This window comes from Raphanus sativus, chromosome 2 (assembly GCF_000801105.2).
Source record: "Raphanus sativus cultivar WK10039 chromosome 2, ASM80110v3, whole genome shotgun sequence".
In the NCBI taxonomy this organism is placed as follows: Eukaryota; Viridiplantae; Streptophyta; class Magnoliopsida; order Brassicales; family Brassicaceae; genus Raphanus; species Raphanus sativus.
The window spans coordinates 25,291,364-25,309,177 of record NC_079512.1 but is presented as its reverse complement, the minus strand read 5'-3'; the positions used below and the strand labels follow the sequence as shown (position 1 = coordinate 25,309,177).

At 28.6% G+C, this 17,814-nt stretch overlaps 1 protein-coding gene across 2 annotated transcripts; it reads right to left on the bottom strand.

Annotated features, from left to right (window-relative positions):
- Nucleotides 1–4,489: 4,489 nt before the first annotated feature.
- Nucleotides 4,490–6,319, bottom strand: LOC108829247 (putative homeobox-leucine zipper protein ATHB-51). 2 transcript variants are annotated; one of them, XM_018602911.2, is made up of 3 exons: nucleotides 6,041–6,319; nucleotides 4,997–5,352; nucleotides 4,490–4,870 (listed from the first exon to the last, which is right to left on the bottom strand). In XM_018602911.2, the coding sequence occupies exons 1-3, from the start codon at nucleotides 6,156–6,158 to the stop codon at nucleotides 4,652–4,654; spliced, it is 693 nt and encodes a 230-aa protein (XP_018458413.1). In that variant the 5' UTR covers nucleotides 6,159–6,319; the 3' UTR covers nucleotides 4,490–4,651. The 2 variants fall into 2 exon arrangements, with proteins under 2 accessions (XP_018458413.1, XP_018458412.1); XM_018602910.2 differs by having other exon boundaries at nucleotides 4,997–5,355; nucleotides 6,041–6,318.
- Between the last annotated feature and the right edge of the window lie 11,495 nt (nucleotides 6,320–17,814).

The following is a 17,814-nucleotide window of genomic DNA, read 5'->3' as shown; positions in this document are numbered from 1 at the left end:
CCGGTGTCCCGGAACTTGTAATCTTTCGAGAATCTCGTAGGGTTGAATTATATATATTTTTTTTCTAAAAAATAAAATAAAAATTCACACGCCTAACGAGACTCGCGCAAATACATGCCCAAAGACAGAAGGGTAACTTTGTTTGGATGCGTTCATCCAAATACCTAATTAACTTTTCTTTGCAAGATTTCCTAAATATCTTTCCATCTATGGTTATTTACCCAATTGTCTCTATTTTTAATTTACTAAAAAAAATTGTGAGTGTCTTCTCCTGTGTGTATCCTAAACGCCAGTTTCAACGGTGATATTATAGTTAGTATCTAGGATTATTTTTAAAAAATAAATTAAGGTGCAAGAGTCGTATCTTTCGCAGAGATATTTTCCTCTTAATATTGAAATCCCTTATTATTAACATATTTATTTATGGTTTATTTATTTATTTATTATCCTAAATAATTTCTTTTTACTTTAAGATATTCAATGCATGATATAACCTTTATGGTTGCCCTTAGAAAATCCACAATGGTCATTTTTAATAGAGTACCTCAGTATAAAAATTAATATCTAAATTATTAAAACTGAAATACATTTAGTATTTAATACTGACTTTTTCTAAATAACAACTAAATGCCACTGACCTAAAACACTGCGTTTAATAAACTAATCTGTATATGGATTTGGATAAACATTAAAGTGTAAGCATAAAACAAGAAGCAGACACCTCTTTGTTTTTGTTTTTTTTTTTGAGAAAAAACGAGCCGTGACATTTTCACCTTTATTTTCTTATCATCCGATTTTGTCTTAGACACCTCATTGTTGCTCCTTTCGCAAATCGTATATAGGTTTGGATTCAAGCCAATGTTCAAAAACGTGTCCATTTTGGGTTTCAATGGTTTAAATCGCATGTTTTTGTTATGAATCTACAAAATTAAGACAAAAATAAACAAGAAAAATGAGAAAATCGATGAACTGTATAAGTCTGGCGGCCACAGAAAAGTTGCAGAAAACCCTTGAAGAAGATGACTGAAATTACAGAAATGCCGATCACTTGAAAAAAAGGAAACAAAACTAACATGTAGTGGCTGAACACGTGTTATTGCAGTTAATGCGAGACTATAGTTTAACCACATACCAACAACATTTTGTCTCTTTAATTAAACATTTACTATACAACTATATGTACTGAAAATAAAAAAATCACTTAAACAAATGTGTATATTATATTTTTGAATTTTAAATAATAATTTTAAAAAATATTTCTAGTTAATCCCAGATTATTTAGTTAAGCACTAGGTCCAGATCAGTTGTGCGTGATATGTCTAATGTAATTTCGAAAATAGAATTCAAGTATAAAGATTCATTGTAATACAGTTTACTATATTATTGTAAATTATGATGTACCAAATTTTTAATCATAATAAAATGGTCCAACTCAATAACTTAAATTAGGTTTACTAAATATTTTTTTAAAAAATCTACTTATTTTATTTTTGAATTTACTTTTAAATTTGCTTTCCTTACTTTTAAATTTACTTTCAGCTAAAAATTAATTGCAAGCTGCATTAATTTTATAAATAATTTTATTTATCTCAAATATTATTGGTCAGAAAGATGTAATTAATAAAAATTTACATATATTTTCTTTATTTTCTTAATCAGTGTAAAAAATGTCAAAGTGACACTTATTAAAAATGGAGGTAATAATTGAAAACATTATAGGGTGATATAAAATAAACGAACTCTGAATCAAATCACTGACTTTTCTTACTCATTTTAGGATTTATATAGTTTAATATTTTAGATCCTACAAATTGATTGTGTTATAGATTTCGTTTATAAATATGTTTCTCATTTTTTTTAAAAGATCTAGAGACCAAAATGTCCAACTTCGAATATTGTAGATCACCGGTTCTGAATTTGATTCTTAATTTCCTTGGTTGACCCAAACTTACTAACAAATATACATTACAAACGACGATTTCTTTATATAATATCTTTAATTATACAAATACATTATAAACGATGATTTCTATATATAATATCTTTAATTATACATGCTAAACGTTTTGTTGTAAATATAATATATAAGGCATTTGCAAATTAATATATACAAATAATATATACATAATTCTCACTTTGTTGTAATCACAATAAATATGTTATATATATATATTTTTCATGTTTTCATAAATTTCTGGTAGAACAATTAATTCGAGAAAAAGACATTTGCAAATTAATATTTATTTTCAAACCATAATAAATCTGATTCGAGAAAAGTGTATATTATTTTTCCTTTGACAACCATATACTTAGAAGATTTAAAAACAACTATAATATCATGATGATCCAAATAGAATAAAAATTTTATGTGTAGACATGTTATATAAAATGTTGCACAAAAAAACATGTTATACAAAACATATATGTAATATGTTAAATGTTATATATCTATGATATTAAATATATGTAAATTATTTTGAAAATTACCTCCGCACGGGCGTGCGGATCAAAAATTAGTATATAAATTAAAACAAGAAAAAGAAAGCAAAATATGTGAGAGTCTGAGAGATTTCCATTTGTTTTAACTTTTAAGACAGGCGTCAACAGAATATAATTCAACACATTAATTTAACTATATAAACATTTTATACTAATATACTAATATTCCTGCTAATATATCAAGAGAAGCTGCTAAAGAAATCTATTACTAATAATGCTCTTATATCTCTGAGAAAGACTGTAATACATGTGAAGTAATATTACGAGTATATCAACAAAGAAATCCAATCGATTCACATATGTATTTAAAAACTAAATTCTTATGGTTGATTCATATGTCAGTAATTCATCTTTGAACTGATCTTGATTTATCGAATCCATATAGCTCATTAGTTTGTTTTTTTGGTCTACAATCTAGCTCATTATTATCAATTGGTCGCTGTTCAATTGTTCGTTCCAACTTTGATGCATTCATTATTCACGTACGAAATAAATAATGAAACATCTGTTCCACATACATAAAATTTTTGTATTTGCTATTTGTACCTTGCGGCTCTTAGTTTATGAATTACAATGTTTTATATAGAAATAATTAATTAGAACCAGAAGGTAACATATTGCCTGAATCATGATTAACGATTTCACAAATCTATTTAGAGCCTTCGAAACAACAATTTTTTTTTTTGATAAAATAAATAAATTAAATTCCAAAAAGAAAACGTTTCCTCTTAAGAACTTTTAACAAATTCTGATGCATTCATTACACAAAAAAGGAGGACAAAACTAAAAACTCAGAAGGATCAGGACAAACCATCCTTTTGTCATTATTTTGAAACTTTTTCAGAAATAATTTCCTTGTTTAGAATATTTTCATTTAGAACTATGGTTTTTGCCAAAACGATTTATTAAATAATATCAGTTAACTTTTTTTTTGTGACAGAAATAATATCAGTTAACATATTGCCAAGATTAGTTTCAAAAAAAGAAAATATATATTGCCAAGGTTGGACTGCTAAGGTTCACTGACACTAGTTCCAAACTAGTAATGATGGCGGCGTTGTAATATTTATGATCGCTTGCGGGCTTCTACGTCATAGTATATTCGTGGAAGACGTTTATTAGCTATACCGGTTTTATGTGCTGCCTCCGAGTCTTGACGACGACAGAGCAGCAGCAAGTAAAGTAACATTATTCATCTGTTCAAATTGTTTGCGTCTGATCTGATGTTTTTGTTTATTGGGATAAAGTTTCGATACCTACAAAAAAAAAGTTTTTGATAATTGATACTAAAAATTTAAATTCTGTTTTTTGCGCAAAACATCGGGGTCAACGTTTATTGCTCAACGATATTCATTGCTTTAATCGGTAGCTGCTACGGCAACTTGGAGTTATTATGGACTTTTCTTATTGGGCTTATTTTTCTTGTTTCAAACCAGGCTTCCGTTTGGGCTTAGTAAAATATGTTTCTATTTTGATAATAATCTGTTAAGACTGTTTCTATGCGGGTCCCGTTTTATGCCTCTATGGTATGGGGCTGCTAGCCTGCTACTTTGTCCTTTCATGAGAGATGATGATCTCCACGTTCTTCCACGTTCTTCTGGTTCTTGACTTCAAGTATAACATTAACATCACTTTTATCCTTTCAGTTTCTAACCTTTGGATTTTCTAAATTGATCGTTTTAGGTTTTCAAGTTTTAGAATTTAAAACGAAAGCATTCTTCAAAGCTCATATGAACAGTCTTGTACGAGAAGTAGCATATGAAGGTAGTTTTTTCCCCTTTTCAGGACAATCTACTATAGAAATTAAGTGTTTTTTTCATTTAGCTGTTCATAAGATGAGCATTTGCATGTCTATTAATTCCACAATATCGTTATTTGGTATACAGTTTAATTGAGGAAGTGGTCAAGAAGTCGAAGGAAAATAGGAAAGCAAAAAAGCTAGAAGTTGTAGCCACGCAACAGAAAGGCAAAGGCAACTTTCAAATAAGGAAGGAAAATAGCGTTGTGTCTGGGACACTGTTTTCATTTATGTTTTAAGACGGTACGATGAACAAAAGCTTGTCTTAATCTAAACACACTTAAAGTCCCTGCCTAGTCTTAAGCTATGTTAGAGACATTCTCTCTCTCTGTCTCTATGATCAGCAACATGCTATCACGGGCAAGGCGGCCAGCAAGAGGAAGCAACGACCATCGAATTGTTGTATTGATCAATACCGTAAATCTTATTTCCTCCACTGATTTGATTACTGTTTAGATTTTCCATTCTTTGTTGAGCTATCACCACCGAGGGAATCTCAGTCGTGTCTTCCCCACCGGAGATCTGCTTCTTGATCAGTGTTTGGTCTCTTAGTACAGCTCTCAGCTCCTTTACCTGCGTCACAATTCAATTTGTTGGAGGGGTACGTTCTCTACAATAATAAAAATAAAATCAAGAAGTTAAGGGACAAAACAAACGAGAGCCCGTAATATTTAAAACAATGCAATATGGTACACAGACCTCCTCATGTAGCATCTGCTTCTCTCTAGAAACGATGTCGTACTCTTGCCTAAGCGAATCGTACAGCTGCTCGAGCTGCTTCGCCTTCCACCTTGCACGGCGGTTTTGGAACCAAACAGCTATCTGACGTGGATGCAAGCCAAGCTCTCTAGACAGCTTCAGCTTCCTGTCTGAGTCTAGTTTGATCTCTCCTTGAAAACTCTGTTCAAGTGAAGCTAATTGTCCACTCGTTAGTCTCTTCTTCTTTATCATCTCCTTCTTGTTGCTCGGGAATCGGTACGCATTGATGATCCTTTCTGATTCCGGCACAGATATAACCGGTCCGGTCTGCGTGTCGGTAGGCGTGTATGAATTTCCTGCTACAACAGTTTGTTTTTCTCATCCAAAAAGTTGAAAAATTGAAAACTTAGAAAAATACACAAAAATAGTAACAAATATCCATGAGTTATGAAAAAAGAATCCTCATTCTTTTATAGAGTGAACATAAACGAATCTCCTTTTTTTTCAACACAAACGAATCTCAAACTTTCAACACTAACGTTTTAACTTGTTACACTTTTGATCCCAAGAAGAGACAAAGTACTTTGAATCCCAATAAGAAGAAGAAACTTATATATTAATTTTTTTTCTCGACTGAAGAAAAGAACATCTGAACTTTTCATCTCAGAAGGTTTTTAGGTAACATATTCCAAGGTATGTGGAATGATGCCTCGGAACACTTTCGCAATATAGATCGCGTACAACCAATCGAAAACAAAAATGGAACAACTGAAAGTGGGGAAAGAAGTTTTTTTTTTTAGTTCATGGATTTGTTGTGGCGAAAACGAAGTCCATGAACTTGTCAAACGTGAAATTATATTGGCATTTACAACATACACTAACATTTAGGTGAATATATATATGGATTGAAAACCTTACCCCAATACAACAAAGCCATAAAAGAGATAGGACCATGTATACAACTAAATCAAAGAAACAAAAGCAACTATATATATGCAATTAAATATAGGGTCTATATATATAATAATAATTGTGTGCATATACCTGCATAAGGATCACAGTTGAAGCTATGAAGCGAGTTAAACGAGCTCGACTCCGGCCATGACGACGGCATAAAAGCAACTCTCACGTTTTCCACGTTGCTTGTCATTGACCATTCCATTTCTTTTGTTTTCTTTTCGGTTCTTGTGAATCTTGGTATATATATAAAGATATGAGAGATGGCTAAAAAGCATGAACGTTATAGGATCTTATAAATGGAGAATTAAAAGAAAAAACTAGGGTTTTGATGGACCACAGGAAAGAAGTAAGAGAGGCGTGAGAAGAAGGTTCTCTTGAATACACTTTGTCTTTTGGATACTGAAACAAAGTGTGAAAGCATGCCGTGTTCAGAGCAAGATATATATAATTAGGATATGCATTTTAGAGGGAGAAGATATAAAAGTAGTGATGGAAAGGGAGTGATACGTTGTATTCTGTGAGTTTTTTTCACCTAATAAGGAGCAACCTAACAGTGCTTTTTGTTTCGGAATCTAAAGATCGAAAAGGAAAGTGTGACATAGTTTTGCATACTTGCACATCATCAATCATTATACATCATCTCGCTAACGTTGATATATGTTGACATATTTTGTTGTATCCAAGGGGTCAAACTTGGAATTCACGAATATTTCGTATTTTTCTTTACATTTTTTGTGCACAAATCTAATTTTCTTTACATAAAAATAAATGATAAACATTAGGAAAACCCGTCGTTTATATATATACATACATATGTGCGTTTCTTAGATATTATATATAAAAAATTTATGAGGTTTTAATTATACAATTTATTCACTAAAAAGTATAATAGAGAAAAATTTAGGATTATATTAGAGAAAAAATTGTTAGAATAATTTTAGAAAATCACTAGCCGTGTGTGAATGGACCAAACATTTGCTTTAAAAGATAGTTAGCTGATAAACGGTAAATGACATTCTGTCTGGATTAATTAATGGAGTATTTAAAGGATCTTCTAAACTTGGAACTTTTTAACATTTACATAGATCTACTTGTGGGCGATAACATTAAAACCACCGTCTTAATTGACTGACTTTTATAGACGTGGAAATATAAATGTAGCTGAAAGGAAAAATGAAGGAATATTTATGAGATTTAATAAATATATGTAATTTAATGTATTAATATATGGGGGTACTTATTTTGAGAAAACAACCATTAAAACTATGAACTTTCAAATTAAATCTAAAAAATCTCCAATTTATGTTTAAGATAAAAAATCTTCAACTTTCAAATATTAGTCATTTTAACTATCATATTTATTGACTCGACCATTTAAAAAATCTGAATAATCAACTGTTAAATTTGATTGAAAAAATACATGTCTTTTAACTTTTTAAACAAAATTATTTTAAAAGATGATTAAACATTAATCAATAACCTCGTTTTGCTTTTGTAAACACTCAAAGCATCTTTTCTTTTTTTTTTGCCAAATGAACCGTAAATCGACTTCATCTTCCTCATTTTTGAGTGAAGAATATGTAGTCAATTTGGGGCTTTAGTTTACGAAAAATATATTTTAAGTGTTTAAAGAAGCAAAACAACTAATTTTTTTAACATCGTTTAGAGAGTAACGACATCTATTTTTATAATCGAGTTTAACCGTTGAAAATTCAGGTTTCTTAAATGGCTGAATCAATAAAATATGATAGTTAAAATTGCCAATATTTGTTGTCCAAAAAAAAAATTGCCAATATTTGAAAATTGAAGATTTTTTTTAGCTCAAACATAAGTTGGAGGTTTTTTGCTTTAATTTGAAAGTTCAGGATTTTAATGGTTGTTTTCCGCTTATTTTTGACAAAGTTAAGCTTAAAATATGTGAAAGAGAAAAGATTGAAAGAAGCTAATGGTCCCCAAAAACTCAATAAAACAGACAGTGTGGTTCCCTTCTCCTTTGGTTGTATCTCCATTCTTGGTCCTAAGATTTTCAGTTATTGTTTTGTCTTATATACACCATCTAAATTTACTTTATACATATATGTGTGTGTAAATTGATATGCAAAATAGTTGTCACTAGTGGCAAGTCCATAACCATGTAAATGTGCAGTAGTTAACCTGTATATATATATATATATATATAGAGTATAGGGTGAGGCCAAAAGCTACATTTGAAAGCTAAGAATCACCACAGAGAGCTAAGTAGATCATCTATATATAAAGAGTCTGATATGACCAATAAAAGCCAAAACAAAGAACAAGTTTGAAAACTAAGTCTCATTGTCCTCATCTACTGTGTACTCGTCTTTCTTTCTTTAGCCCCACATTCTTTTATTAACTTGCAGTTCTACACAAAATCTGTCTCTCTCATATTCAATTGCTCAACAAATGGTTGATGTGTAACAGTGTCAGAGAGAGAGCTAGAGGGGGAGAGAAAATGAATCTTTTTGTATGTTAAAAGTAGATAGGGTTTGAACAGAGTTTGATGATAAGGAATGAGTTGTAAACTAACGACAGTGTATAAGAAATAGAGAAGCTTTTGAGCCTAAACTCTTGAAAGATGAGACATCACAATTTTCCTAGTGTTATTTTTAATAGAAATTTCAATGAATTTGGATGATTGCATTCATTGTAAAGGGTTCGTTGGATAACAACTTATCATACTCTCTTTTCTCTTAATGAAATTTTACTATGTCTGCAAAAGACTCTTCATTTTTTTTTTGTCACAGCAAAAGACTCTTCATAAAAGTTTTGATATGGGCGAAAAGTAAGCTACGTTCTATAACCCAAAATTATATTGTTCTCTTTTGTAACTGCAAAAATTATATTGTTCTGTGTGTTTATAACTCATATACGGTGTCTTTTAATGTTATGAATGGGTTGTGAGAAGTAAAATCCACTTTATGAGAAGTGAAAGTTTTGTAAATCAATATTTTCACCTATGAAACTGAAAACATAGACTGAAAATGAAGCCGGTTTAAAAAAAACATAGACTGAAATATTCTTTATTCAGATAAAGAAAAACTATTCGAGCAGACTAACGGTTCTTAGTTTTCCATTTAGTAATAAAAGATGTTAAGAACCACAAGGTAATCAACTGGGTTCATGATAAATGATTTTACAGAAATAATTACAGCCTTTGAAGAACAAAAAACATAATTTAATATGTTAATACGGTCGACGAAGTTAAATAGTATCCGCAAAAACCTTTTTAACAGTCTCGTGCATGCCAAAAACAGACAGAACTAGAAACTCAGATATTGAGGAGAACCAAGTACAGAGAACAACGAATTCCCGTTGTTAACCACGTGATGGTGGGCTAATGGTTTTGAGGAAGTTACAACGCTAATAAAAATCCGGGTTCGAATATTACTGTGGTCACAGAATGCTTTACGTCTTCTCCAAGATGAGTTAAGCGTGGCATAGGTGCCATCATGTCCCTTGGATAGTGGGTTTTAGTGTCGGCTGATTCCGGACCAGGAAAATTAGTCGGTTGAGTTAAACGCGGCGTAGTGCCATCGCATCCGTTTTCGAACCCCTTGTTAAAAAAAAAATCCTGTTGTTGTTGTTCTTTGGGACTTCTTATAAAATTATATATTAATACTTAGAAGATTTTATTTTTTTCTTTTCTTAAACTTAAAAAATATATTTTATTTTTATTTTTATCCGTTAGTTACTAAGATCGGTAATCAAGAGAAAGGTCCCCCATCTTCTTGGTGGATCTAAACTTTACTGGTCACTTTATTATCACTTGAGAAGTACTACTGTATATCGATGCTTTTAGGGTAAGATCTTACAGAATTCTGAGATCGCGGGACTGAATCTAATTAATTACCCTTTAACAGCTTAGACCACTCAAGAACATATGGAAAAGGAAGAAAACGAGAAACTAAGTAAATTCATAATAAAATAACAATATATAAATAAAATTGCTCATAGAATATAATAATTTCAAGTTACTAGATTAAAATAATATCATAAGAAGGGAATGAGATGATTTTTCCCTATATCTTATTTGTCATATTCCATTGATCTTCATTTCATCATTTTCTTTTTGTGCTTACCATTCACAACCATTTTTTACTACATGTACATGACTAGGACTGAACATTTTATCCGTTAAATTTGATTCGATTCGTTATTCATATCGATTCGATCCAAAAATTCCGGATATCCGTAAACTTCTGAAGTAAATCAAACTAAAAATCAATATCTGTTAAAATCGAAGCAAATCACAAATATTAAAAATTTTGGAAGTGGATATCCGATCCGACAATATATAAATACATGTATATCTTGATAATATTTAAAGTTTTAAATGTATAAAATTATGTAATTATTATTCTAACATATGATTTGACAAACTCTATTCACATTATTATTTATATAAAGTATTACATAAAAAGAAGAACTTTTTTATGGCAATTATAATTTTTTAAAAGTTTTGTGTTATTTTAATTGTTAACTAAGTTTAAACTTTTTACAAAATATGTAGATTCATTACTTTTTTATTTTTTATCTTATATACCATGCAAAAAATATTTTACAAAACAAACTTGTATAGATTTTTTAAGATTATCTGTATTAATCAAAACATATGGGATATCCTTAAATATTCGTAAATATCCGCAAATATCTATTTATTTTCTGGATATTCGTTTTTTTAAATATCCATATTTTTACGAATCAAAGCAAATCAAAAAATTAAATATCCGTAACATACGAAGCAAATCACAAATATCTTCAAAAACCCGGATACTCAATATTTGCCCAGGTCTATGCACAACTTAATTGTTCCTATATAATAACAATGTGCACAACTCAATTGTTCTGTGCAAATTTAGTGTGTAGGAATTTTACTAGACATATATAGTAAAAAGGGGGAACAGGTTCCATAAGCCTAACCCACTTATACATTGCAAAGTAACTTACAAAAGTCACAAATAAATTAAAATTAATTACGAAAAAACATTTTTTTCCAATTTATCGATGGAAATCTGTGGACCTAAATACTAGTACTGATGAATAATTTAATATGCTGACAGAGTTTGGTGGATCTAAATAGTAATGATTATAGTTTTTGATATATTTTAGAATTGTTTGGCTGTGAAAAATATAACATTATAGAATAACTTAAATATTTACAGAAGAGTTACTTGCAGAACAGTTAATTTTTAATGGGATAGTTAGAAAACTTACAAATGGATATTTCAGTCAATGGAAGAAGCAGAGTAATAAATTTCAATGGGTTTGCAAATTAGAAACTTCAAAACCCATAATAGGGGGACTTAAATGGTAAATCGGAGGGAACATCATATATCCCTCCAAATATAGAAACGATAGGAGGAACTTTAAAATAACATTACACGACCGGTGGTATTTGAACCAAAATCCTTTGAGTAGAAGTCTAACGCCTTATTCATTGGGCCAAGGGCAGTTTGCTTTATTTTTAGAGAAACTTAATACTAAATATCTTATTATATAAAGCTTAGTTTTCAAAGTTACTAATTAACACGATCACGACGGTTATATTTTTTAGATTGCAACATGTGTTAAAATATGAAACCAAATTAATTAAAAAGAGTTTTTGTAATTAATAATTATCCATTTTTACAAAACCTATATACCAAAATAAATTTGTGAAATATTTAACATTAATTTTTCTATTTTTTTACTTTCATAATAAAGAAAATTTCGTAAAGAGTTTTTTAAAATAGTAACTTTTGTTTTGTACAAATCTTATATACTAAATTAAATTTATACAATATTTAACACTAATTTTCCTATTTTCCTACTCTCAATAAAGAAAATATAATCTTATTAAAAAATTGTAATCATCCGTTTAAAAATATAAACCAGGAAAAATGTCAAAGACTATTTAATGTTAATTTTCTTTTATAAACCTAAAAATTCACATGATAAAACGATTTATTAAAAAGTTAATAGTAATTTTATTTTTAACAAAAACCTATACCAAAACTAATTTGTAAAACTATTTATTGAACTAATTTACTTAAAATTAATTTTCCTAAAACCTATACCAAAACAAATTTGTAAAACTAATTTATTTTTGTAAAACTAATTTATTTAAAACTAATTTTCTTTTCCTAAAATCGTGAAAAGATAACTTTTGAAATAAAAAGGCAACTTAAACAAAAAAATGTCAAAGATTGTTTAATGTTAATTTTCCTTTTTTTAAGTCCTAATTCTTTTAAAAAAACATAGCCCAAGAGGAACTATGATTATTCACACACATATATATATAAAAGTAAAATCTCTCATATTTGATCACCAAACATAAATATTGATTCAAGAAAAATATAAGGTGATGTTCTATATCTTCTTTGCCGCATCTTCTTTTCTTCATAGAATTGATTTTGAATTGTTGTGTTCATATTATCATGCTTCCTATATTAATTACATAGATGATGATTTCAGCAAGTTATTTAATACTAGATTAGTTAAACAAAAAACGTGATTATCGTCATACCGTAGTTCGTCTCACTAGAAAGTGGGAATGAATTTTCTCTTACTCGATGAAAAGGTAAATAATTTTAAAATTTTTATAAAAATATCTAAAATAGTTTTTTTATTAAATATATAGTTTGTTGATGTAGTAGAAAAATAATATTCAAGGTTGTGTGCTTCATTCTCTTATTGAAAAGTTTGGAGATGGATTACGCGAATGAGCCGTTATTGAAATCAGCAATTTTAATATGCAAGATTGCAATAAAATCTACAAAGTCTCAGATCATAAATTTCAGATAAGATTTACTGAGAGAACATCAGTTGCATGTTTAATAATTTGTAACTTTCATTTATATACTTTATCAGAAGATTTATGTATAAGCAAAAGTCTAAGATATTATAATTACAATTTTATAAATAGTAAACTTAAATGTTAAATTTTTTAAATTTGAAAATATTTTTTTCCTAAAATCATAAATAAAAGAGATTTATAAAAAAAAATCTTTTTTAAACTTTACCAAATAAGATTTTTTTTTTAAATCCTGACCAGAGAGAATTGTAAATTTTTACTCAATAATAATTTTTACTTTGAAAAATTAATGTTAAATATGATACTAAAGATTTTTAATTAACAAGAAAATTTGTAAAAATAATACTGATATTGAAAAAGCCTAATCTTAAAAATGTGAACTTTTAAAAATAGTTAATATTAACTGAAAATAATTATTTGATAGTAATTTTATTTATTTGTTTTCATCCTAGACAAAATAGAATTGTAAAAGACTATGTAATACTAATTTCTTTTTCAAAAATCTTAAAAACTGTAAAAGAATATCTGATAGTTGTTTTGCTTTCTAAAAATATTAATCAAAAGAGATTTGTATTATATTTTTATGTCATAACCAAAAGAGAATTGTAAAACATTATTTTGATAATATTTTAAGATAGAATTTGATGATGAATATGATAGTAAAAATTATATAGTTAATGAAAGAAGTGTAAAATTAGTATTGATACAAATTGTAAAAAAAAGTAATTTTAAATTTATTTATTAGTAATTAGAAATAATTATTTGATAGCAATGTTTTTTCGACATTTCAAAGAGAAGACAAATTTCAAAAGTTTATATAACAGTAGTTTTCTTATGAGAAATTGCCAAAAATACTATTTTCATAGTACTATTTTTCATGTTTACACTAACCACTTTTACCACTATTTCTAATGAAGGGTTTAGATTTGAATGTTTAGGATTTAGGATTTAGATTTGATGTTTTAGGGTTTATGGTATATAGTTTAGGGTTTAGAGTTGAGGATTTAGGGTTTATAGTTGAGGTTTTAGGGTTTAGGGTTTATGGTATTGAATTTAGGGTATATAATTTAGGGTTTAGGGTTTAGAGTTGAGGATTTAGGATTTAAGATTTAGAATTGGGGGTTTAGGATTTAAAGTTTGTGGTTAGAATTTTGAAAAGTATATAAAATAAAGATATAAGAGTCTTTAATTTTGTAATAAATAAGGTATTTTTGAAAATGTGTTTTTAATGATGGTAAAGATGAATAATGGTACATACAAAATGGTATTTTTGAAAATTTTCTTTTCTTATTCTACAACCTAAACAAAAAGGTAAAAGAGTATTTAATAGTATTTTTATTTCAAAATTGCAAAAATAAAAAGAATATTTATAAAATAGAATGTCTTCATTTTAAAACAAATCCTAACATAAATTTTTTTTTAAAAATTATTCGATAAAACATTAAATTATTACATAAGAAAGTGTTTGATGATGTCATTGACTCGATTGGCTTTATTTGGCAATTAGTTTTTTCTCTAATCTAAGTACAAATTTTATAGCAATTCATCTATGAACCGTGATTATAAAATACATATATTAACTTATATTTATGTGTAACAATTGTTTTTAAGCTATAAAATAAATCTCACACAACATATGCAAAAAACAATCACAAAACTATAATAAAATATTTTATTATTATATGTTTTTTATTAGATTAAAACATCAAACAAAACCCGTTGCAACGCAACGGGCTCATATCTAGTTTATTAATAAAGTTCTGATCTGATTTATTCATAATCAGTTTCTTCGCATTCGTTTATTATCTCAACGTTTATAATCAAAGTCTGAAAGTAAAAGTACACAATATATTCAAACTTTGATTTTATACTTGAAATATATATTTGATGAGAGCTTCAATTGCTATAATGTCCAATTATTTTATTTTGTCCATTAGCCACGCTAATAAAATATTTGTTTCTGAAAATATGAAGATTGAGATATTCCAAATGATAGAGATTCATATGCCTCTTTTTTTTCCTTTGTTTTTGCTAAGAATGTTAATTTTCATTAAATGAAAAGAGTGTCAAGCTACAAAGTAGTTAACCAAAACATAGAGATACCCCGGCAAAAAAAATGTTAAAAACAGGGCAGCAATAACACAATCCTAGCAATAAGCCAAAACTATAGTAGAGGATGAAGATAAACCGTGCATCATATGAGCCAGAGAAGCATAAGGGACTTGAATTTCTTCTTATTCCTCAGTGGATTCATATGCCTCTTTAGAAGCTCTTTGTGTGTCTTCAAGATCTTATGACTACTCAGAAGCAATTCCATCACTTCTTTGAGCTCTAGTTTAGTTGATACATTTGCTAGCGATAAGGGATTCTCTTGCTGCATAATGCAACCAACATGATAACCAATATCAAAACATAACATAAATGTTGAGATAAAGGAGAGAGAGTGAATTATACTATATACGAGGACTGGAGCCAGAGCCAGCGCCACCGGATGCGGAGGTGAATCAATGGCAATACGCCGTAGGTTTACACTCTCTATAATATGTGTGCGCACAAGACTCCAAGTTCCATCACGCCTCCGCCACCACCCGCCGACGCCAGCTCTGCTCTACTCAACGTAGACTACTTCTGTGACGTCCCCGTATTCTGATGAGGCCGCATGAGCCCACTTTATTAGTAAATTATTTGTAAGCCTAATAATGGCCCAAGAATAACTGCTTCTAACGCATAATGGCGACTAATGTTCACAGTTATGAAACAATATCACACCTAATAATTTTTTTTTTTGAGATATCATACGTTGTAAGCTTTTAATAAAATATATAATAAAATACAATTGCGAACCAAACAATAATTGGGAAAACGTTTCATCTGGAACAAAACTTAGCTTAACCCTCTAAAGTGAATCTTTACATTCACCCACCAATAGAAATTAGTTAATTAAGAGTTGATATCTCTTTACAAAAGGAAACCAAGTAATAAAAATTTAATGAAATAAATTATAAATAAATAAAAAATAGTAGCAGTTATAAAAAAAAAAAAATTTAGTATTGATAAATCCTAAACCCTAAATTCTAAATACTAAACCCTAAACCCTTGGAAAAAACCTGAACCCTTTGGCAAATCCTATACCTAAATCGTTAATCTTAAACCCTAAACCCTTAATCATAAACCATAATATTAAATCCTAAATTCTAAACACGAAACCCTAAATCCTAAACTCTTTGACAAATATTAAATCATAAACTTTTACTCCTAAACCATAAACTATTTTAGAATTTAGGATTTAAGATTTAGTATAGAGGTTATGATTTAGAGTTTAGGGATTAGGATTTAGTTTATGATTTAAGGTTTGGTTTAAATTTAAGGGTTTAGTGTATAGGATTTGCTCAAGGGTTCAGGCTTTTTCCAAGGGTTTAGGATTTAGTATTTAGAATGTAAGATTTAAGGTTTAGAATTTAAAATTTAGGATTTAGTATTTTCTGACGGATTTATCAATATTAAAAATAATATATTTTTTTGATAATTGCTACTATTTTTTATTTATCTGAAAACATAATTTTATTTAATTAAATTCTTATTACTTAGTTTCTTTTTTTTAAGAGATATCAAATCTCAACTAACTAATTCCTATTGGTGGGTGAATGTAGAGATTCACCTTAGCGGTGAAACTAAGTTTTGTTCATATGCTGCTGAAGTCAAAAATACATAGCACCGACAATAAAGTTCACTGGCGGATGTACACTATGTACGAAGGGGGCAGCTGTCCCCACTAAACTCTCCAGTTTAGGTTTGTGTTAAGGGAAAACCAAATGTTCAGTAGCTTAGTTAGTTCAATTATTACTTATGCTCCCACTCAACCCCAGCTCGATGCACCACCAGCCCCCTTTTGCATCCTTTTTTCTTGTTATATTGTTTGTTCATTTCCTTTTATTTACCTTTTTGTTTACCTTTCAAATTTCTTTTTTTTTCCCTTCATGTTGTTTTTTTCTTATATTTTGTTGCATTCCTTTTCTGATTCCACTTTTCTTCTATATTTCATATTGTTTTTCATTTTAACTTCTTTAATATTTTAACTCTTTAGTTCTTTTCCATTCAATTATTTTTTTCCAACAGTTTGATACAATAAACATTTCGAATATTTTCAATTTTATGTTAGTTGGATTTATCTCGTATTTTCAAGTTACATAAATATATTATTTACGTAATTTTATTTTATTTTTTCTGAATGTTATTTAAAAGAAAAAATTATTGTTATTCAAATTAATAAAATTTTTAGTTTTACATATTAAGAAAAAGATGTTCTATTGAATGCATTATTTTTTGAATAATAATTTGGAGCCAGTAAAAATTAAATAATATCTAAAAATGAAAGATTATAATTTGTTTTTATTAACTGAAAAAGATAAAAAAAATTTCTTTTGAGATTTCAATATTTAGAAAAAATGAACATATAAACAATACTAATATTTAAATAAATTAATTATATTAGTTATATTAAAATATTTTCTGGATCCGTAATACACATATCAAAAACAAAAATTGTTCATTACAAAATGTTAACCTTGGTAGCAAGTTTATACACAAAAAAAAGTTTAGTTTCTTCCCACGTGCCATGTTGCTTGCTATTGAGCCTTTCGTATGTCTTTTTTTTTGATCAAGAGCCTTTCGTATGTCTATTGTTTTATATTAAAAATATAGGAAAACTCTAAAATGGCATACGCGTTTTTATTTTACAGTATTTTTTAAAAGCGTTTGTAATTATTTATAGTAATAATTATATCTAACATATTGCCATGGAAATGATGAAAGGCAAGGGATATAACACGATGCACTTTGAAACTGATTGCCTGCAACTTCTTAAACTGATACAAAGAAAAGAAGAATGACTTTCCGTGGAGGCAGAATTAGAAGAAATCTGGATTCTCTCTAAAGTGTTTGATGGTTTTTCTATATCGTTTCTACCGCGTGGCATGAACCACCGTACGAATTTGCTTGCGAAAGCAGCCCGTACTCGGTCTGATACTGTTGTTTCTGTTTACGT